The 24,512-nt window shown below is 40.5% G+C and overlaps 1 protein-coding gene across 5 annotated transcripts in view; it reads left to right on the top strand.

Annotated features, from left to right (window-relative positions):
* The window catches only part of LAMA2 (laminin subunit alpha 2), a 502,508-nt gene that overhangs the window by 470,671 nt on the left and 7,325 nt on the right, over positions 1 to 24,512 (top strand). For all 5 annotated transcript variants that reach the window (XM_075924139.1, XM_075924141.1, XM_075924140.1 and 2 more), the window contains 7 exons: positions 566 to 742; positions 1,382 to 1,613; positions 11,430 to 11,542; positions 12,711 to 12,900; positions 19,750 to 19,905; positions 22,519 to 22,672; positions 23,035 to 23,165. In XM_075924139.1, the coding sequence (XP_075780254.1) occupies positions 566 to 742; positions 1,382 to 1,613; positions 11,430 to 11,542; positions 12,711 to 12,900; positions 19,750 to 19,905; positions 22,519 to 22,672; positions 23,035 to 23,165 (1,153 nt within the window). The remainder of the gene's footprint in view (positions 1 to 565; positions 743 to 1,381; positions 1,614 to 11,429; positions 11,543 to 12,710; positions 12,901 to 19,749; positions 19,906 to 22,518; positions 22,673 to 23,034; positions 23,166 to 24,512) is intronic.

Raw genomic sequence — 24,512 nt, forward strand, 5'->3', positions numbered from 1 at the left:
CTATACATTTGCATAATTACAGTGAACAATTCACATGGCTTTCTCCCTTATTCCCTTCCCACATCACAGAATAACCATATATTTTTTAAATGTATGGTATGATTCCACTGTTCATTCCTGCAACCAGAGCACTCCAGAGCATTGTTTATCCCCTAGCAAGAAAATAATAGCTAGTACAAACCAGAAAATAAAGAGCCAAACAAAATGTGACCCCATGCTGTTGTATCGCACTGAGCCCTATATGATTATACATCCTGTCACATACAGCAGGCTTGACTCTTACCATGTCAGTGCTGTCATGCTTCACAATTCAACTACTATCGTTCTAACTGCACTGTCTGTTGCCAAGCCCTGATGGAGAATTAATGAAGGAAACATAGTGATGGCTATGAACCTGTTAGTAGCTAATATTTGCTTAATGTGGTGTTGCTAATCAAGCAATTTGGGTTCACCCAGTGTTATAGCGGGTGCAGCAGCAAATGATGCCTGCAAAATTATTATTTTAATGCAAGCAATAGCCATGGTAGCTCTTTTATTTATTGATGTGCTTTTAATCTTTCTGTAGGATGTTTACTGTTCAAGTAGATGAAGACAGAAGACAGACTCAGAGGCTATCTACTGATCAGTCGATCACTGTTAAAAAGCTCTTTGTGGGAGGGACCCCATCTCACTTTCAGGCTTCACCTATCAGGAACATACCCCCTTTTGAGGGTTGCATATGGAATCTTGTCTTCAATGCCATGTAAGTAGGTCTTACTTTTTCTCACAAATGTTTTGGTTACTGGACCTATAAGCACCTCAACTTCCAAGAGAAAAGTTGCTGTAATAAGCTAAACTTACACAAAAGAAAACTGCTCTCTAAGCCATTGTTCTTTTTGTTCTATCAATATGCATTATGCCCTTGACAGGACATAGGTCTGATTTATTGAGGTCAGTCTTCCCAGGTGCAAGAATTAGTGCCTGCCCATGTAAAATACCACAGTGTTCTACAGCAACATTCCAGACCACAAAAGCTTACGTTGATAATGCCTTGGTGTTACAGACCGTTACTGTGGAATTCTGTGCCTTTGTTTTTAAACAAGGATGAAATTCTGGGCTGTCAGATAATGAAAATTAGTACACTTTGCATAGAGCTTTAACCATATTAAATGCTCTGCTCTATTAGGTTAATGATCTGAAGGGAACAGGTGGACAGGAGAAAAAAAGGAATACAGAATGAAAGCGGAACTTCTACAAAACAAATCACTTTGATAACACTTTAAAACAATAGACTCAGTGCTTGGTCAAGTGTGACCACAGAGCAGTGCATATCTTATTCAGGGTTGACAGAGAGAGACAAAGGAATTCATGAGACTGGTTGATTTTCATTGTGTCTCCATAGCCCCATGGACTTCGCTCAGCCTGTGTCCTTCAAAAATGCAGATATAGGCCAGTGTTCCACTTTAGAACCTGAGGCCAGACTTCCTGAAGGAGAAGATGAAAATGAAGCTACTCAGGCTTCTGTCTTGATCCAACCTGAACCTGATGCTAAAGAGGAGAAAGAGAGCACAACTACTACCCCCAGGTTTCCTTCATCTCCTCCTCCACTATCATCACCTTCACCTCCTGCCCACGTAAGTGTATATTGCAACTAGAAGGAACATTTTCAGAAGATAAGTCTTTTTTATGTGAAAAGAGGAGAGAAGTCAGTAGTGGTGCCTTAAAATTATGGTTACTGTGTAGATGGCTAGATGACATTGAGTCATGGGGGTACCTATACTATTATTTGGATGTTTCATGCAGCATGTAAATAAAGCAGATTATTAGCTAAAGCTTTGAAAAAGCTTGAATTCTGAATTTTATTTTTTTCTCAGAAAAAGTTTTTACAATACAATGATCATAGCATCCTGAGGTGATCTTCTCTTACATATCCCCTTTCTCCACCTTTCCCCTCCCCAAGAATTTCAGAAAGTAACTATGGCAATCCCAAATTGTGCTTTTGTTGGCTTCTTCCTCATTTTCAAACTAAACAATGGAAGCTGTAGGTTGATGACTGCTTTTGAAAACCTGGATGCTTCACTGAAGTGCCTCAGAAGGAACTTAGCTCACTTGACAAACTTGCCATAGAGACAGAGTAATAAAACAGCTGGTTGAACATCATCTGGTACCAGTCAACACTCTTTCTACAAAAGAAATTCATGCTTCTACAATTTACTAGAGTTCTTGGAACATGTCAATAAAATAATGGACAAAGGAAATCTGACTGACCAAAATCTTTGATGAACTCCATCATGCAAGTATGTTAAAGAAATTAGTCACAGGTTGAGAGTTAAGGGTGGAATTTGTAAAGCAGTCAATTATTTAAGGGCAAAAATCTCCCTGACTTTTACGACTATCCCTAATTCGTCTGGCTTCAGGATGTAAGTCAAAACTAACCAGGATTAGAAAAAAGTTTCCTCTATGGGAAAGTTCTCATTATAGTGTTTCTTGCACCTTCTTCTGATATCAGCTGTTCCCTGTGATGGGACACTGATCTTGGTAGATCCCAGGTCGCATGCGCTCTGATGATCCCTCTGAAATGTTATAACCTTAGCCAAAATGTTATAACTGCTATATCATAGCATCATAGGACTGGAAGGGTCCTCAGAAGGCTATTTAATCCAGTCTCCCACACTAATGGCAGGACGAAGCATCATTAGACCATCCCTGACAGGTGTCTGTCTAAACTGCTCTTAAAAAGCTCCAATGATGGAGATTCCACAACCTCTGTAGGCAATTTATTCCAGTGCTTAACCACCCTGAAAGTTAGAAAGTTTTCCCTAATGATTACCTAAACCATCCTTGCTGTAATTTAAGCCCATTGCTTCTTGTTCTATCGTCAATTTTCTCCCTTTTCCTTGTAATAACCTTTTATGTAGTTGAAAACTGTAATCTTTGTCCCCTCATGGTCTTCTCTTCGCCAGACTAAACAAACTCAGTTTTTTCAGTCTTCCCTGACAGGTCATGTTTTTTAGACCTTTAATCATTTTTGTTGCTCTTTTGTGAACTTTCTCCAATTTGTCCAAATCTTCTTAGAGGCATAGGAAGTAGCAGTACAAGGGGTGCTACAGCACCCCCAGGGTTTGGCTATTCTGGTCCCATTCCCCAGTTGTCCATGTTCCCATGCACCAGCCTTCTGTTCTCCAGAGGCTCTGCTTCCAGCACCGGGTCCTGTTTGGCTGCCATATCCACATATAGGGGCTTGGCTACTGGCCTTGGGTCCAACTCAACTGCTGGCACTGCTACTAGGCCCTGCCAGCTGCTGGCCCCGTCCCTAACAGACGGTGGGGGGCACGGACATAGTAAGGAGGGGTGCATCTTTCCTGAAATGTGTCACTGTAAGCAGTCTCACTCAATCCCGGGCCCCTGACTGGTGCTCACACCTATACTTATTAGTCCAACAGCCCCTTTAAGAGAGTGGGACCTGGGGGTAAGGCAGGCCACAATGCCCTCACTAGCCTAAATGTCAACACAGTCCTGACCCTGGTTCAGGGTGGGACAGGCAAACAAACAGTTTTCCCAACACAAGTTGGGGGGGGGGGAGGACTGCCACCCAGCATGGGGAGTGGCAGGGGGGATGCGGCCCCTCCCTACTCCACAGTGTCCTGGCCCAGGGCCCTAGCACTGGCTGCCTTGGTGGCCACTGGGGTCAGCAGGGAATCCACTCTGAAACATGCTGACACACATCAAAAGGGCTCTCAGGTCCACCTGACCATCCTCTGCTTCCCCTGGGCTACTTCCAGACTCCCCCTCAGTCTGTACCTGGCTCCCAGGCAGTGGCGGGTTCACAGGGTCTGCATAGTCCACTTTTGGGAGAAGGGAGAAAAGGGTCTCCTCTTCAATGCCTGGGCCCGGTGGCCCAGGCCAGTTGGCAGTGGCAGCCTCGGCCCCAGAGTTCAGGGTTGGTCTCTGCTCCCTCTGGCAGCTGGGCTCTTACTGAGCTTCTTGGCTCATCTTTTATACTTCCTGCCCCACCCTTAGGCCTCTGTGGACTTAAAGGGGCAGACTCCATCTCAGCCTACCCAGGCTCAGAGAGGGGTTCTTCCTCTTTGGGGTCAGTGAGCGGCCAACCCTGCTCACTACAGTCGCCCAGAACTAGACACAAATTTCCAGTTGAAGCCCAATCAGTGTGTAATAGAATCTCTGCTTTTAGATTCTTGACAGTGCAAAACTGGGTGTTATTGGCAAGAATCTTAAAAATGTGTTTCTCAGAAAAGAAGCTTTGATGTTTAAATGGATACAGAAATTTGTTCCTGCTCCAAATCAGCAATATTAAAAGTTGGCACAGCATTTTCCTGGCCAAATAGCTCAGGTGCTTGAAGTAGTAAATTGGAAAGTATTGTGAAAAAATCCACTGTCTTGAATTTGTTTTTGTACAAACTCAGAAGTTTCTTGCAACTCTGTGATGGTAGTTTGTAGACATGAGGATGTTTACATGTCTACGGTGTGATTTATTGACATAATCCCATTCATGTTATGTCCAGGTACTTAATTTTCTTTTTTAAATACCAATTAGGTACAAGAACAGTTTCTGCCATATCCCATTGCTAATGTACTTCAGTCCTTTTTGTTAGGGTGCATCTACACTGCACCCATAGTTTGAAATAAACTATGCAGTTTGAGCTATGCAAATTGTGTAGCTTATGTTGAGTTTATTTCAAAATAGCTTATTTTGAAATTTGGAGCTATCTTCACAGAGCCAAATTTTGAAATAGAGCACTATTCCAAAATATCCCTTATTCCTCGTGGAATGAGGTTTACCGAGATGTTGGAATAGCACCCCATTATTTCGAAAGATATTTCAAAATAATGGGCATGCTTTCAAGATATGGAAAATGATATTTTGGGATACCTGAAGTATTCCAAAATAGTGCCACAGTGTAGAGGTATCCAAAGAAACTACCACAAAGTATGAGGGATCTAGTTCAGTCCATATGCCCATTAACACTTGGCCTCCCACCTATAACTGCTATCAAGGATGATAACTAGAATGGTGAATTTTTTTATGTGGATTCTAGTCTACTAAAATCAGCAAATTATTTTACATGGGGTGCTAAGTAACCATCAGGTACTAATGATTTTCATTGTCTATTAGCATAGGAAAATTCATATGAATCCATTATCTAGAGGCAAAGTTCTTTAAAAGATTACAAAGCCTGTTTTTCAGTAATAACCTCTGGTTTTATTGACACAGTATAACATCTAGCTACTGTTTTCATCAAACTTCCCCGCAAAAACAGAGGATGAGTTAATGCCCAAATAAAATGAAGGGCAATGAAGTGGATCTTACAATTATATTTAATTTTTCTGGCCATCTAGCTCACCTAGAAAAAGGCTAACCGTGCACTGCTGCAGATACTGCGACACATGTAATGGTGTACCTGAAAACTGGAACAAGGACAGTAGCATGTAGTGTTTTACTTACTAGGCAAGCTCAACATTAGTTGTGGCTCTTAGTTGTAATGTATCCATGCATTCGGCACATGCTTATACACAGGTTTGGTAGAATTAGCTTTGTATTGTTAACCTTTGACTTCACCATAGTTACACAAACCAACAAAAAATGTTTCTGTTCATTTTAAAATATTTAGGCATGTGTTGTTGGCAATTTTTTCTTTAAAATAGTGATAAACCTTTAACTTTTTGAATCACAGCTTCTGTTGTCATTAATAAATTATTATATGTCATTCAATCATTATTACCAGTCAGAGTTGTCTGACCACCCTAAAAATATCCCACATCAGTGAAAATTTAAATAAATGAAAATAAAAAAAATGTTTCGTACTCCTATTTTAAGCAACTGTGAAAATGTAAATTGATAAAAATAAAAAATTCTTAAAATAAACATTGAAATAAACCCATTGAAATTATTTTAAAACATTAAATTCTTCCAAGCCTGTTTATATGAGAACAAAGCAACACTTTTGTTTACTACCCACAAGATGGCGAAATTGCAACATGATGAAACTTATACATGTTTCTATTTTCAATGAAAAAAAATTCTACAGTTCAAAAACCCTGAGTCTATGGCACAATTATACAGAGCACAGAAACTTCAAGATAGAGATGATAATCCATTCTTAACTCCCACTCTCATGAAAGAGAGAAGGTCAGGTTGTCATGAGCATATTGTTTGAGGGAAGGATTTGTTTCTTTTTTTATTTCTTTATTTTGCTTCAGTTGCCTTGGCTGTCTTCTATATATAAATCTGAAACACTTTTCCAGTGTCTTAGTATATGTGTATTTATACTAGCCATTTTTCAGAGACAAAATTAAGAGGAATAAATATTAATTAATTGTTTAATGATAGAAAATATTTCCCTAACAAAGAGATGGTATTGGTACATGGAGCCATGGCGAATCGTGTAATCCGCATACAGTACATTGTCCACAGTGACAATCTGAACAAAAATGTGTGAAGAATTCACATGTGCAAATACCTCTTCAGTTTCTCTTTTGAAAAATAAATGTTAAAGTTCTGCATATTCAAGAGCACTTTAAATTGTTTAGTTTTTTTAATTGTTTTATGTTTGCTTAAATTCTGCTCAGTAGAGATGGGCAAATAATGGATTTTTCAGTTTTCTGGCAATTCTGAAAAATTGGTGGAAAAATAATTTTGTGCTGGTTCATATAAATTTATTAAAATGTTCAGCAAATCAGAAAGCCAAAAATCATTTTAGGTTGCACAAAACAGTTTGTTTTGATTTTGAACATTTTAAATATGTAAATAAACCCAAAGAAAATGTCTCAGCAGAAAGTAATTTTGAATCAAAAAATCAAAATATTTCATTTTGAAAATGCTGTAATAAAACATTTGGGGATTTTCAAAAATTTTTAAAGGGTTGGGTCTTTTAATGGTGGTGGAACTAACACAATTTGGTGAAATCTACATGACTTTGCCAGATATTTCAGAGTAGCTGAATCTGAATTTTTTTGCTGAAAAATTTTGCTCAGTTCTATTGCTCAGTATTTGCAGCTTCAACAAAGAGTATAACCATGGATCATATTGGAATAGCTGCTACATCATTCATTAACCCATGGTTTATTGCCTCAAAGCCATTCTGGAAGAATCTTAGGTACAAATCAATTCAGCGCAGAAATTCATCTTCATCAAACTGGACTATGCTAAACTTAAATCCCACCCTATTCTTAAGACTTAATCACTCATGTGCTCTCCAGCTCCACATAAGTTAAACCCTTAATGAAAAAGTTGTGTTGGTGGCGGGTGGTGTGGGGTTTCTTTCTTTTTTTTACGACAGAACACAGGTAGTGAGGTAGTTCAGAAATTTAGTGGTTGACTGTTTGCTGCTGTCTTCTGCTAGGATTGCTAAAATATGTCTTGATTGAGAACAATGCCTTGGTTACTGCTGCTTCTGCCTCATATTATTTACTGCTTCTCAGGATTTGTTTGCCACTGAAGAGCGCCAGCATTACAGCTGACTTTGACATCATCACAGTATCTTCCACACTTTTCCCAAATGGTCCCTAGTTGTTTATGTAACACTATTGGGTGAATTGTAGTGCTTCCTTCCTCCTTTGTTAATAAACAAGTTTTCTTGAAAGTGCTAATGCAGCATCATTTGTAGAGGAATGTGTGAGATAGTCGGACAATGAGGTTCCTATTTGCTCACACATTTGTGAATGAGGTAAAGTCAGACCACCAGAGATAAAGTCAGGCTGACCTTTGTTGAAATGAAGGTGGAGACAGACTTGTGAACAAAGCCTGGACTTCCCATAACAGTTCCCTTGTACAGTGTTTTCTCACTTCCACTTCCACCTCCATACAGTTGACTATTTTAAGCTTTGTTTTTTAAGGGTTGTATGAATAATATAATGACAATATATTATTGTCATTAAAATAAAATGACAAAATTAAATTAATAGATATGTTAACCTATTTACCTAACTCCCAGCATTTGTGGCACCTATCATTAATTCCTTATCCTCCCAGACCTCCTACTGTACATCTACCTAAGTATCAGTGCTTACTGAAAGTATCAAGTGGGACAGTTTAGTAATATATAATATAGTATATATGCAGTACCTGTAATCACCTGTAATTGTTAAAAGAGCTTTGAACATAAGCCAGCATTATAATGACTATTATCCTGCAACTACACCACTTTTACCCATTTGTTAATCACTGAAAGATTATCGTCACACATTCGTCACTCATTGTTTTGTGCTGTTAGGTAACTCCTTTTCCCCATTTTTCTTTAATTACTCATTGGTGTGTACTTGTCACAATGCATGCTTTTCCAAAGTACAAGGAGGACTATGGTATCAGAACAGAGCAGATGTGGATAACATTCTCAACTGTTGGGAGGATTTATTTGTGACATGTGAAAGGCAAACTATCACATTATTGAAGGGGAATTTCCTCTTTGCAATAGAAGTGTCCTGTTTCTTGAGGAATGATGATGATATCTAGAAAATGCTTCACAAAAAGAACACTTTGGCAAGAAAGCATTGCACATTGTACTTTGAGGGCCCCCCCACTTAGCCAAGGCTGTGGTCAATACATAATAGGGCAGGGGTGTAATTTCAGATTTTGGTGGGGAGAAGACCAACCTGTGCATGCTGTGATGGGGAGGGGGAGGGCGGAGAATGATAGCATAGGGAAGTGGACTGAAGATGGAGGCTTCAGCAATGTTAATGAGCATGCTCAGTACAAGCCCTCACACACTCACATCATCTCTATCCAAGGGCTACCAAGGCACTGGAAAACTCCAATTTTTTAAGCAGACAACTTAGCAGTTAGCTGACAGGAGCACTGTATCCAATGCCTACATAAAAGAAAGAAAATTAAATAAATATGGACCCACTTAGTTCTAGCACTAACATATGCTAACATCTTGTGGTATGTCACCTAAGGAACACTGGTTAGCCTTAACATTTTAATGTATATTCTGTGAAGAGAGATAGGCCCTGTTAGGAGTCCTGGGCTCTATCTTAGGTCTGGAAGATGAGTGGGGTCTAGTGAGTTACAGTAAGGGAGCAGATACATTTCAGCTCTATAAAAGAACATCAGAATGGCCATATAAGAGCAGACCAATAATCCATCTAGCCCAGTATTCTGTCTTCCAATGCTGGCTGCTTCAGAAGGAATAAACAGGAGAGGCAATCATCATGAGCCATCTCCTGTCACCCATTCCCAGCTTCTGGCAAACAGAAGCTAGGGACACCATCCCTGCCCATTCCGGCTAGTAGCTATTGATGGACCTATTCTCCTTGAACTTATTTTGTGCTTATTGGAACCCTGTTATAGTTTGGGCCTTTCCACCATCTCCTGGCTGAAAGAGTTCCACAAGTTGATTATGGAAAAAATAATTTATTTTGTTTGTTTTAAATCTGCTGCCTATAAATTTAATTGGGTCAGCTTCTTGTAATATGTTAGTGAAGAAATAAATACCATTTCCTTATTCTATTTTTCCACACCATTCATCATTTTCTAGACATATAACATATTCACCCACCAGTTAGTCATTTCTTTTCCAAACTGAAAAGTCCCAGTCTTGTTAATTTCCCCTCATATGGAAACTGTTCCTTACCCTAATAATTCCTATTGCCCTTTCTGTATCTTTTCAAAATCCAATACACCTTTTGTTTATGTGGGGTGACCAGATCTAGTATTCAAGATGAGGGCATACAATTAATTTATATAGAGACAATATGGTATTTTGTCTTATTATCTAGTCCTTTCCTAACGATGCCCAATATTCTGTTAGCTGTTTTAGTTTTTGATTGCCACTGCACATTGAACAGATGTTTTCAGGGAGCTATCCTCAATGATTCCAAAATCTCTTTCTTGAGTGATAGCAGCTATTTTATATCCATAGTTAGGATTATATTTTTCCATTTGCATTAATTTGCACTTATCAACACTGAATTCTGTCTGCACTTGTGTTGCCCAATCACCCAGTTTTGTGAGATCCCTTTGTAACTTTTTGCAGTCAGTTTTGGATTAGTCCCTGTTCACCCCTTTTTCAAGAACATTTATAAATTTGACGGTAATCCAAATGCAAATCCTAACAGCACAGTACTCTTCTCTTCCCCACCCCCCATCTCTTAAGTGGAATACCTGGCAATGTTTTCATGATTTAACAATCGTTCAATTGCTTGAATGACCCACCTTTTGTTATTCTTAATTACCTGCCTCTCTCTTTTTATAACAAACTCTCTGCCCCAAAGGTAAAGCTTAAAGCAGCTCAAACTCTGTTGCATGTAAGAACTGCCTCTGGAGCCAGGGCATGCAGCTTTAAGCAGACCTCAAGTGTGAAATCCAGAGGTTACAATTCGGGAGGGGGGAGCTAATGCCCCTCCCCCAGTTCCTCATAAATGGTGCCCTTGCAACAGAGGCTGTGGCTAGTCCATAACTATTAAACACAGTGCATAAAAATAGAGCTTCCCAAGTTTGTTTTTTCGTGTTATTGCATATTGTCCAAAGATTGTGTTGTTTAGATCCTCTGAGTAACTTTTTCACTGCATACCCAAGGGGAAACTGAAAGAGGAATATTAGGGGGGGAGATAATAATTCTTGTGGCATTTTCATTGAACAGTGCTAGACTGTAGCTGTATGATCAAGATTCAAAGGGACACAGACAAATAAAAACAATCTCACTTCTGCTGGAAAATGTTCCTCTATTGCTACAAGTAACACCTAAAAGTAACTGAAAGAGATCATTAGTAAAAATGTATTCCTTTGGTTTGTCATTTTTGTGCATTTGATAGCACACATTTTATAGTGCCTATTTCTTCAATCAGTTTCCCTAATATTTGTGTGGGTCTTTCAAACAGCAATGGGAACAGAAAATATTCTAAAGATAGGTAAAGAAACCTGATTGTAAAAGAAACAAAAAATTGGCATGGGGACTTGAATGCAGGTGTAGCATTGGCAACTACTTCTATTTTATTTTTAAAAGGTTGTCTAGATTTCAAGTTGACAGTGTCCCTTTAAGTCAGATTTCAGTCCTTCTGAGGCTCTATAAGACAGCACCCTAAAGGATAAGTATCAGTAAGTTACACTAAGGATGCACTGAACTGCCCAGGAATCATTTAAGGGTCTGGTGAGCATACTCTGGTAATGAAGAAACAGCACATAAGTCTAAAGGCACTTGGCTTTTAAAATAAATCTTCATCCTACTGCCTGCTAACTTTATTTTATGTGGAGAGACAAAAGACACTGGGAGATTGCAACACCAGTAAGAGGTAGCACATCTAACATGCTCCAGGGTAAATAAAGAAACATCTTGGACAGATGGGATTCAGAATTAGTTGTTCTTGAAAAAAACTACAAGCATCCCTTGAAGACTATAGAAGAGCTTTTTTATTTTTTGATATATGCTTCATATTGCTGTAAAGCATGTAATAAATTAATATACTAAATCAATTGAATGATTTATATTTTACAGGATTTTTGTGCTGCTGATACAAAGCCAGCTATTTTGGAGGGTGGCAAGCAATTTGGTCTTTCAAGGAACAGCCATATTGCAGCTGCATTTGATGACACCAAAGTGAAGAATAGGTACAACATCTGATTTTTGTGATGAAGTAACAAAAGCAAGGTCATATGTGGATGGCTGATAAACAAAATACTCTGGATCATATTCTCATAAACTGTAGGCACATTCTTGAGTGCTATTTTTCATAGTCCAGTTTTGTACATATAGGAAAACAATGGAGAGTGCACATAAATAGCATTTTAGGCATGAAAACTATGTATGATTAGTCTGACTGAGTACAACTTTGTGAACACGCAGAGAGAATTAAAGTTCAGCACACACAAAACTGGCCTATGAAAATGGTTATGTGCACAAAAGTGTTAGAGGCCAGGTGTGGCTCTTTTCAAAGCCTGGTATTTTGGTCCATAAATAACACAATTAAGAGTAATGTTTTGTTTATTTTGTTCAAACAAGGTCATAGTGCAGTTGAATGATACCAATTGGCAAGAGCCAGTGTAACCAGTGTATACAACAGAATAAGTTGCATATGCGGAGGAAAATGAAATACACTGATTCACAAACAAGATTATTATTCTTGTAATCAGCAGGTTCCTTTTTCTGTTTCTCTTCTGTTCTCATGATTAAAATTAGCCAGCAAGGTTACCTGTTGCACATCAGGAACATTGCCAAGATACACGCCCACACAGAAAAATTCACAGAATTTTTCCTTCTGAAAGTTCTAGCTATTGGAACAGACATTGTGAAGCAATACTTGGTTCATTGATCCCTTTTACAGTATAAGAATGCAACAATACATACTTTCAGTGATTCCAGTGAATTTTGTTCACCTTCCTACTCTTCTGCATCTTCAACATTAATTCTGAGATTTCCTAATTTTAAGTGCTTGACTTAGTATATGTAATGTCATTTGAACATAATTTTCCATGAGTAATTTCTTAGTTAAAAAAGTAAAGTGAAAAGACAATCTCCATTATATAGCATCACTTAGACACCTGCATAGGTGATCAGTAGTATTGCTCTATTAGACAATATACATCTGCATGATAACAAGTGAAATGCTGCTCTCAAGTCTGATGATGTTTGCATTTTGATAGACAACCAGAAGCAGTAGCATCTGGCTTCTCAACAATTCACTGTTCTGAGACAGAGGAGAGTGGAGAGAGAGAAAAAAAACTAATTTTTCCTCTGATTTTAAGACATTTTTTCTTTGGTTCTCATTTTGCTTTTCAGGCTCACAATTGAATTTGAAGTCCGAACAGAGGCTGAATCTGGCTTGCTTTTTTATATGGCCCGGATCAACCATGCTGATTTTGCCACTGTTCAGATAAAGAATGGATTGCCGTACTTCCGCTACGACCTAGGAAGTGGGGACACCAATACAATGATTCCAAACAAAATCAATGATGGCCAGTGGCACAAGGTACAATGCAGTGGGAGCCTAAGAAGTGCTAGAGAAATCCTGGACTTGTTCAGGAGATCTGTCTGAACTCTGCATGAGCTGAGTTTTTACAGAGTGACACCTAACTTGTGTTTGAATAATTATTGTTTTCAGAGGCACACATGTAATTGTAGATACATTTTACACAGATTCATATTCTGTTGGATGCCAATATTTGAAAATTTGATCCCTTGGTAATGATATCTTTTGGGTCACATTTAGAACATACAGTATGTGTAGCTGGGAAACAGAGAAAATTATAATGTTCTCCTCAATTGTGAAAGTTATCTAAGTAATGAGGCCCAGGTGACTTGTTTGGAGGGTTTCCCGCTCAATGAGACAAATCATTAATGCCTACAGTCTTTTGGGGTATTATTGTGTCTGAAATGTGACACAATTTAGAAGACTAAAGAACTTAAAAAAAATCAGGCGCAGTCAATTTTGCTTGCCCTATTAACTCAATTCATCGGGGGAGCAATATGATATTCATAGACATGATTGCAGTCAGGTCTGCCAACAGGAGGGAGGGCAAATGAGACAAATGCCCTGCGCCTAGGTATTCTAATGGTCCCAGAGCTCTGGCCACTACTGCTGCTACTGTGACATGGGAGCGCCACACAGTGTGCTTCAGGAAGATTTAAGGGCTCAGAGGGAGTGGCATGGCACATCCCAAGTAGCACTAAGTGCTGCCTGAGGAGTTGCCCCTTTTACTTAAAGCCCTGCCCCCTTGGGAGCATGGAGCCATCCCACTGCCTTGTTCAGAGGCTCGGCATGGCTGCCAACTCTCCTGCTTGCAGTGTTTGTGAGAGTTAGCAAAGGAAACTTGATCATGAGTAGGTAATCATATCACAACCATCGTTATGGTATCAATCACTGAACAAGTAGAACCATAACAGCACTTGACCTTAATCATTGCTTACCGTCCTCTAAATCCTTGTCTGCAGCAGAGCTTTAGTGCTGGTTTGAAGATAGTTTTCCTTTGTGGAATTTTTTTGACAAAAACAATATCATTTTGACAAAACAAAACAAAAAAAATTGTAAACATTTTGTTTACATTTAAAGATTCCATGGGAAATTTTGAGTTTTCAATTAAAATGAAAAACTGAAAGATTTCAGCCTACAGTAAGAGTTATAGAGCAATATTCTGGTCCTCATACCCCATTGTTTTTTATGGGATCTTAACTGGACTACATTTCCCATAGTACATTATATGAAGCCCCTGGCCATGGGTACATTAGGGGAGATCAAGTCCATCTGGAAATCTCAACCAGTAAAAAAATCTTGGGGACATGAGGAGCCAACTTCAACTCTCTTGAGGCTCCACAGCTCCCATTTGGATCTAAAATCTTTCAATTTTCTGTCAAACACTTCTGACCAAAAAAAAAAAAAAAGCCTCACAACTTTTTCTTCGGAAAGCAGACACTGTTCAAGAAAAAAATCATTTGATCTAAACGTCAGTTTTCCCTCTGAAAACAGTGTTGATAGAAATGCTTCAACCAGCTCTAGAGGGGCTAATGCATGGTCATGGCAAAATTGCCAAACCCTGATGAACAGTAGGAGCCATGGCCAGCTGAACCAGAGAGGCAGTGGATGTTAGTGCCACCACAATGGAAATAATATGACAACTGATCTATGTTTCTGCCCCTCACTTGGCTCCACTTCCCCTCCAATTCTGCCCAAGCCACCCAACTCCAGTTATTGCTTCCCCATTGTGACTGATTGTTCAATAGCTGAGAGACAGTCAGATTCTTTCCAGCACCTCCTACCTCAGCAGTGGGCAGGGTTTGGGCACACTTTCACTGACAGGGAGGCAGTAGCTGAGTTCATGTGCAAAGGGGGCTAACGCTACAAGAGGACCCAAAGTGGCAGAAGCAGCCAAGGAAGCACCCAGGATCTGGCCAACAGATAAGTAGGAGTTAGGATGGGGAGCCCTGCTATCCATCCACCTCCCCACCTTCCAATTCAAGGTGTGTTGCTACCACCTCTACTAGGACCTAAAGGAAGCAAACTAAGAGAAGGGATGTAGAAATACTGCTCCCACCTCTCTCCTGCTGCCTGCATCATACTTTGTTCTGGCAAGGTGGAGGGTGAAAGGTGGTGCTACTCACAACACTCAGTCAGCCCCTCACAAAATTTAAGCAGCACTTCAGTGTAGCAAAGCAGAATGAAGACAGGGTTGGGAAGCACCCCCTTTCCCTTCCAGCAGCACACCACCATTTTCAGCCTTCTGTACCTCCCAGCAGTCCACACCACACCAACAGCATCCACATCCAATTTTAAATACTGGGTGGCAGCCACTCCACCAACATTCCCAACACCAGTCTCTCAGCCATAGAACATGCCCTCTCTCCACCTCAACCTGAAGCCTGATGTTCCTTCTTGCTGTGTCCCTGCAAAGGGTGGTGTATGAATGTAAATGATTTAGTGATTATTAAGGTCACTGAAATAGACTTCAACTGTTAGGGCATCCCAAATGGAAAAAAGTTTGAGAAACTGACCCAGAATATCCTCCTTCCTCATCTTAGCCCTACCCTGGTCTGAAATTCATTATTCAATGATACTGTGTTAGCACTGCCCAAAGCTTCTTAATCTCATTCTTGTGCCTCAACCCCATCATACTGCTACTGTCCAATTCATCCTTGAGCTTTTTGGGCTCCATGTAATAATATTTCTGAGTACTTCAGCTACTCCATACCCGATTCCTTTGCTACTGGCCAAATCATACTGCCACCCAGCTTACAGCTGTATCCCAAATTCACCAGAAATTGCTGCCACCAGTTTTCAGTTCCTCTCTTCCCAGACACATTCCTGTCCATTCTCAGTACTTCCTACTATAGATGCACCACAGAATCCTCCGTGACTGATCTGCTGCTTTGCTGAACAAGGAGAGGTGATGTTAAAGAAACACACTCTGAAGCAGCACTACAAGGTCTTATAAACCACTTTGCTGCAGTGGCTCATAACTTTAGCCTCACCATCAGCCAAACAAAACCAACAGCTATGTACCAACCTTCTACTCAACAATTTTACCGAGACCCATCAATAAGCATAGAATGTACCCCATGCCAAGCATCAAAAGGTTACTAAACTTGTCAAGAATAAAGTAACAATTGGCCATAAGATAGATTTCTGAATCAAGAAAGCCAGCTCTGCATATGATCTCTTCCATCATTGAATCTGAAGTCAAGGTAGAATCTGTCTAGAAACAAAATCAAAGTCTATAATGCTGTTGTCCTAACAACATTACTTTGTGGGTGCCTACCGTTAATCTGTTGTCAAGAGCATAATAAAAAACTTGACAGTTTCCCCTTGCAATACATATCATGATTGTTTGGCATTAAAGAGCAGAACTACCTTCCTTACATGGAAGTCCTGGAGAGAGCTGGTGTAAGATCCCCTGGGTCTAGTACCCAGGCCTGCAGAGCTGATTGGTTGCAGGCTGCACCATGCTAGCATGCATTAGCAGGTCTAACCTCCTTGTACTCCATGACCCCATGATTTGCTCTGAGCAAGTCCAGCCTCAAGGGGTCTGACAGACAGCAACGTCATGGCTTCTAAATGGCTCTGAACCCTATTGAGACTAGGGATGTTCCAGGAAGCGCCCATAGGCAACAGCTGAAATCTTCTGTAGCTGCCACAACCATTTCTGCTCCTTGATCCTAAACTCCCAGCTTTGACCTTGGCTTGACTTGGACTTTGCCTCCTGACTTGGACCCAGAAACCTGACTTAGACTCTGACTTTTAGTATCGACACTGGCTTGGAACCTGACTCCAAATTTGTCCATTATTCCCAACCTCAGGTTTCCCCCTACTCTGACCCTAGGTCTTGACTGCCTAGTTCAGTCAGCTTCAAGGCTCATTTAATCTGCACCCAATTGAGAATGACTGATCATGTAATTTGTATGTGTGGGGCCTGTTTATCAAAACAAGACATATTCTAAATTCAGCTCTGGCAATCATAAACATGAGAATAGATTAAATGCTTCAAAGACACCCTGCAACAAAGTGTCCGAGAAACAAACATTTCTGACTTGCCTTTTGAGCATCTGGTAGTTGATGGTCATGCATGGTGCAGTGCGGGAAGGGTGGGCATCCATGATGACTTTCAGAAGAATCAAGTTGAAGAGCTGGAAGAATAGTGCCAGGCACAGAAACAAAGTGCAACTCTGTCACCACAACTAGGCAAAGGGCTTTGTAGCCTGTGCAGTAAATGCTGTGCTTCCCAAATTGGTCTATGGCCGTGGTCACCAACCAGTAGATCGTGAGCTACCGGTAGATCTCAGGGGCTCTAAGAGTAGCTCTTGAGCCCTCTCTGAACTGCGCACCTGCACAGTACATTTACATTAGATTTCCTCATTTGAGGAGCAGCTACTCACCGAGCAACAACACAGGTGAGTAGCTTCGAGGAATGGTGGGAGCTGGGAGGTCGGGAGGGCTGAAACACCCCAGCCAGCTGACTGTGTCTTTCACAGCTGGAGCTAGGCACAGCCTCCCTGGGCTGAGTGCAGGGCAGCCGGGCTGGAGGGAAGAGAAGCAGCTGCCCGGCCAGCTGGCCATGGCGCTCAGCCAGGGTGCACCACGCTCCATGTGGGCGGGCACAGAGGAGAAGCTGCCTGGCCTGCTGGCTGTGGCGTTCAGCCCAGAGGAGGCTGAACCACGCTCCAGCTGATTGGGCAGCTACCCGTCTGCGCCTGCCCACGTGGAGCTTGGTGGCACCCTGGCTAAGCATCATGACCGGCTGGCTGGGCAGCCACTTTTCTTCGCTCCAGCCCAGCTGTCCTGCGGTCAGTCCGGAGGGAGCGCGGGTTGGAGGCTTCTCTCCATGGCTGGTGTAGGGAATTCCCTGCCCCCAACCTTGTTCCCTCTCCTCTGCCCCAAACTTGTCCCCCACCCTCCTGGTCCCCTGTTTCCTCTCCCTTGCCCCCCCCCCGACCCCGCTGCAGAAACCTTCCCCCCCCTCAGAAACTTGTCCCCCGGACCCTGCCCCCCCCCCCTGCAGAAACCAGTTCCTTCTGGCACCCTGTCTCCTACTACAGAAACCTGTCCCCCTGCTCCCCTCTGCAGAAACCTGTCCTGGCACTTTGCCCCCTCTCCCCTGCCCCCACTGGCACCCTGTTCCCTGCTCCAGAACCCACTAGCACTCCTCCCCAGTACTGTGTCCCCAAATGACTTTTCTATGGGTCAGTGACCCCTGACTCAAGGCAGGTTCCCTGCCATTCTCATAAATAAAGACAATGCAGAAACTTTTTGTGTTTAACATAGTATTCTATTTAAAAATGAAGCCTGGCCAACAAACCCCCAATTGGGGCCAAGCCCCCATATGGCCACAATCACTCCTGCATTCCGCCTTCTCCAGACCCTAGATCTGAGCCTATCAAACACTGGAATCCCCTGCCCTCAGCCCCTCACATACTCCAACCCAAATTCCTGCACACTTACATCCGCAAGCCTGTGGCTTGCTTAGTATCCCAACACTGCCCAGCCTGGAGCCCCCTCCCCGAGCCAGTGTCCCCTTCTCCACCTCCTCCTGCATTCAGATTTCCTCCCAGAGCTTGCACCTCTCACCCCTTCCCACACCCAAATCCCTCATTCCCACCCCAGAGCCTACACATCCTGTCTCATCACAGCAAGGGTCCAGGTAGACTGCAGGAGTTTTTCAGGATTCTGGAGATATCCCAGAAAAAGTCTTCTGCATCCAGGGTTGCGTTTGTTCTTCCACTTTTTTAGTGGAAGAGCAAACAGGCCCTATATTCCTCTTTCCACAAGGAATAAGGTGGCTTCCAAAAGACGGGGGGTTTTTTCTGACATTTGGTCCAGAATGTCACAGGCCAAATGATGGAAAAACCTCTTCCTACAGAAGAATAAAAAAACATAAAATAAGCAGCAGTATAAGGATTGCGGATAGCAAGTGATGGAGAGGAGGAGAATAGAGAGGGCGGGGCTTCAAGGAAGGGGCAGGGCGGTAGCTCTTGGCTTGGTCTGTCATTTAAAAAGTGATCTTGGGTGTAAAAAGGTTGGAGACCACTGGTCTATGGAGTTACTATGATTGTCAATGTTGTCCTTGAAATTAGCATCACCAGGGCACTTTAAAAATGTTACTTTGCCCAACATATATACTATACTTGACGTTTAGTCTTCTTCACACACAGGAGCACTGCTGCTCAAGTCACAATGGAGTCTGATACATATCTTCAGAGAAAGAGTGGATTAGCAGTAGTTATAGGAAAAACTTGAACATCTCCTTAGAAATTGTCCCTCCATATGAGTCATGTCCTGTTTGTCTAGGAATTTTACTAAGCCAGTGTGGGTTACATTTTCTCCTTCTTGAACTATGATCTGTAGCAAGGATAAGAGAAATAAACAAGAAACTCAGTCTTGGGATAAAGTTCTTAAATATGTGCTGTAATAAACCTTTTCAGTGGATGCCATTATAAAGTCAGCATTAACCACCCCAAGTGCCTCCTATATCTAGAAAAAGAGATGCAGCAGAACTGCTATCACTTTAGTGCGACAAACATTGAGTTTTCAAACGCCCAGTACTTTTAGTAATTCTAATATGAATACTCATGATGTTTCCTGACATATTTGAATTAAAAGTTTAATTCTATGGTTGTACAACATATAAAATATAGAGTCCTGGTTCATGACTAGGGTTGCTAGGCAATACAAATAATACATAGCAATAATATTGTCTGCCTTATTCTTTACACAAAGAGAGTTTTATTTGTCTTAAGCGGGAAATCTGAAGTTGCACTTTGGAAAGCGTTGTTTGCTCCAGAGTTGTCTGGTGCCAGAAAATGTTAATGTGCTATATTTGGGTCTTATTTCTAGGTTAAAATATTTCGAACCAAGCAAGAAGGAATCCTTTTAGTAGATGGTGTTTCAAACCGGACCACCAGCCCCAAGAAGGCTGATATCTTGGATGTTGTGGGAATGCTGTATGTCGGAGGATTGCCCATTAACTATACGACGCGACGAATCGGTCCAGTAAGGAAGACAGTTTAATAAGCCATTTCACAGTCTTTCAATAGGTGTTGGCCAATATCACCATATACATTTTTTCCCAAAATATAAATCAAATAGATAAAAAGATTGATCCAATTGTTCTTTAAGTAGATGGAAGGTTCTGGGTTAGAATAGTCAGTGCAAAGAACTGAAAGTAGCCCATAGTCATTACTGTGGGGAAAGGGGAAAGCTTTTAAGTCCCGAACCCTTACAATTGCTCTGTCCTGCAGGGAATTCAAGTTTAAAAATACAAGCTTCCTGTTGGGCAGGATTTTGGAATTTTAAAGGCTCCAACATGAGAGAGAGCTTGTGCGCACACAAAAGCTCAGTCAGCACCTCGGATAAAACATATCCATTTCTCTGGTTCATCTTAAACTGACAAGTACAAACTGTTTACTATGAAGTTGGCAAGTTTTGACATTTTAGTAATAAAAGTCATTCCTTTGGGGAAAAAAAATCATTAAGCATTCTAGAAAAGACCATGATATCTGTTCATGCAGATCTTGGCCAAGTTCATTGGTGAGTCCAAAACTACCTTCACTTGATACAATTCTAATTGCTATGTACTGTACCTTACAAAATACCACAGTGATACGGTGGGCGAGGTAGTCTATTTTATTGGAAGTTTGTCTCTCTCATGAAGAGAAGATATGACTTCACCCACCTTGCCTCTCCTGGGACCAACATGGCACAACAACACTGCATACAAAATACTACAGGACATAAAACAGACCTAGTGAATAAGGATTTCTTATATGAAAGATTGTGCAGAGAAAACCTGAATAAAACCAGAAGGGAGAAATTTCATTGAAATCAGTGGTCTTAAGCCAGATGCATGAGTGTTACTGGGAGCAAGCTTCAGAGGGGTAGCCGTGTTAGTATAACTGGAAAACTTAAAAAACAACTAATCACCTAGCAGCACCTTAAAGACTAACAAAACATATAAATGGTATCGTGAGCTTTTTTGGGCACAAAGAGCAAGATTTGTCCCAATGTGTCTGTGTACCTCTGTTTCCACTTCTTTCCTCAGTTCCTGCCTCCTTCCCCTTTTTCCTCAATCTCTGTGTGTTTTTGTTATTTTTCATTCACTTCTCCCTCCACACACACACACCAAATGCTTGGGTTTGAACCCCTTTTATGCTTCGGAGCTTGTGTTTGGCATTTGTTCTTCACTTTCCCGCTATTCTCACACTCCAGCATCAGGCAGGACAGGGATGCAACAATGTTTTTTTTGTGTGTGTACTTATGATGGAAACTATGTATTTGGTGTTTATTATTATTACTTCTAAGTTAGCAGGTACGGCAATTCCCCCACCATCCCTAGTTCCAGGATCACTGGACCAAAGGCTTTCTTCAGAGCCTTGGGTCTCCATGCTCCTGAACTTCCTGTTCCCCAAACTCTTCCAGCACCAGTTCCCCATTGAGGATATGTCTAAACTACATCCCTCTATCAAAAGAGGGTGTAAATTAGGCAAATCGAAAGTGCAAATAAAGCGGGAATTTAAATATCTCATGCTTCATTTGCATAATGGCATCTGAACGCTTTTTCAAAAAAGGTTTTTTTGAAAGTGAAAGCGCCATCTAGACATGGTTCTTTAAAAAAAAAAAAACCTTTTTCGAAAATGAGGAGTACGGGATCTTTTGAAAAAGGTGGTTATTTAAAGAACCATGTCTAGATGGCGCTTTCACTTTCACTTTAGACATACCCTAAGTGGGCAGATTCCAAGGCCACCTTCAGGGAGGAGAGAGGAAATGCTTACACAACATCCAGCATCAAAGGAAAGAGAAATCTCATTAGATGAGAGGGAAAGTGCTGGTATGCCACACCAGCTACACAGACTCAGTGCAAACTCTGCTGTTTCTTCCTTTAAAGGTTGTCCGGTGAGCATAATAATAATAATACCTAGCTCTCATAGTGAAAGATTGCTAAATAGTAAAACTCGGATAAAGATGCAAGAAAATCCTCAAATAATTTCTTATCTATGATTGAATGATGGTCGTAGATAAGGTTATACAGAGGGCCATATGCAGCCATGAGTATTTATGTAGAACTTCCATTCACTTCAGCAGGAGTTCCATTTAGAAGGAGGTGGCCCAATAGAATCACAACTTTATGTGCTAAGTTAGCCCCTCAGGAATGGTAAACAAAAATGTAGTAATGGTACAAATTAACTTGAGAACACTTCTTATGGTCCATGCCTTTGCCCAGGCTCTTAAATAGAAAGTATGGATTCTATTCAATTACAAAAGTAAAATTAAATTAAATTTCTGCATTGCCTATGTAATTTGCTATGTTTCATTATGCAGTACATTATTTTATGCTCCTTCCATTAAATAAAAGAGATGTGGCTCAGTTTTATGAGATCTGAGCCTTAGAATTTCTGAAAAGCAACGTAATTAGTCTGCAGTGTGATGGAGATTACATTCTTAATACTATCAGATACTATGGATTAGCCATGTAAAGTTCAAGACTCCACAAATCCATCAGCAAAATCAAAAGAAGGGGTACTTTCTAATGCCATAATTGAGCCTTTCCATAACACCATTTCTGCTTGCTTTTCCTAATAACATTCTCTGTTTGAAAATATCACCCAGATAACCTACAGCATTGATGGTTGCATCAGAAATTTTAAGATGACAGAGGCTTCTGTTGACCTAGATAATCCAACCTCAAGCTTCAATGTTGGCAAATGCTTTATGAGTGCAGAAAAAGGAACATTTTTTGATGGAACAGGCTTTGCCAAAACAGGTAATAACCCACAACTCTACTAGTGCTAAAAAATTCAAACAGTTAAAGCAGTTGGGATTTTCAAAGACATTCAGCACCGCCTAACCCTGTCTACTTCAGTGGGCCAAGTCTGACTCTGAGGATTTTTCAGAATCCCATTCAGCATGTTCAAACATTATGCCTGATGTTTGATCTTGTATATTTCCAGCAAGATCTCATATTATGAACTGGTACCATAAGCCACTATTTTATACTGTATTTCATTTGGACTAAAATATATTAATAGGGTTGTGCTGTGCTACCTTGCAGAGCATTGCATATTATCATCGTGAATACTGGAGCCATTTTTCTAACTGTATTACTGTATATTTTCCACTCCCCAGTTGGAACATATAAAGTGGGAACAGATCTACTAGTGGAGTTTGAATTTCGCACTACTCGAATGAATGGTGTTCTGCTGGGAATCAGTAGCCAAAAAATGGATGGACTTGGCATCGAACTGGTAGATGAAAAAGTGAGTGAATGCATTTTGCAGTGAAGTCATCATCTGATACATTTCTGGATATCTGTTATGCATTTGTGTGGTTTGTATAGTGCATAGTGCATGTATAAATTTTAACTCTGACTTAATGTCAAGACTTCTCAGTCAAGATCAAAGCCCCATATTTGCCAGTCAGTCCTTCAAAATTTATCTGCCACTTCTGGTTTTACTAAGTCATATCTAGGGCTGTCAAATGATTTAAAAAATAACCACAGTTAATAACCACAGTTAATCACACAATTAACAAAATTAACTATTAATAGTGTGATTAATTGAGCTCTTAAACAATACTAGAATACCATTTATATAAATAATTTTGGATGTTTTTAATATTTCTAAATAAATTGATTTCAGTCACAACACAAAGTACAAAGTGAATGGTGCTCATTTTATAATTTTTATTATAGACATTTGCACTATAAAATTAAAATAAATAGCGTTTTTCAATTAACTTAATAAAAGTATGGTAATGCAATCTCTTTCATCGAAGTTGAACTTGAAAATGTAGAATTATCTACAAAAATAACTTCATTCAAAAAATAAAATAATGTAAAACATTAGAGCCTACAAGTCTACTCAGTCCTTTGTACTGTTTAGCCAATCGCTCACACAAACTAAACATTATTTAAAAATAAAAACAAAGGGAGAATATTGATTAAAATTCAATATATTCACAGATATGAGTACAGTTTTAAGAGACAATTCATATCGCAGATGGTGAGCTTTGTGGTTGTAAAGAGTCTGGCAGAATATACTCCATGGTTATACACCAGGGTCTAACATCATATTCAGGATGTACCAGCTTAGGACTGGGATCTCAATCCTGATGGTTTAGGCTTCCCCTCCAGGGAACCTTAAACAGATCTGTTATGACAGGATCAGGCTCCACTTGTCTTCTTAGAGCATTTTCTGGCAGCCTTTTGACAATATAGTCCTGGGTGAACAATACCCTTTTAATGTAACCTTCTGTTTCCCAAACATCAGAGTAATAAACATAAAGTAATAAACATAAAGTAAACCGTTTATCACAAACTTTAAAGAGACATATAGACAATGAAATTATTTCAACCAAGATTCTGTTAAATGTTAATATTCCTTTTGATCTCCTAATCAACAACTATAGTAATAGACAGGAACTATCTGCTTACATGGCTAACATCTAACAAGCTAGAAAAGTAAATACACACAGTTATGTTTTCATTTGAAAGTTCTAGCCCCATGGTTACCAACCAGTCGATCGCGATCGACCAGTCGATCGCAAGGTGTTCTGGGCCCCCCATTTCCTCCTCCCCAAAGAAGCACCACTACCTACCTTGAGCG

Source organism: Pelodiscus sinensis, chromosome 3 (assembly GCF_049634645.1).
Source record: "Pelodiscus sinensis isolate JC-2024 chromosome 3, ASM4963464v1, whole genome shotgun sequence".
NCBI classification, from domain to species: domain Eukaryota; kingdom Metazoa; phylum Chordata; order Testudines; family Trionychidae; genus Pelodiscus; species Pelodiscus sinensis.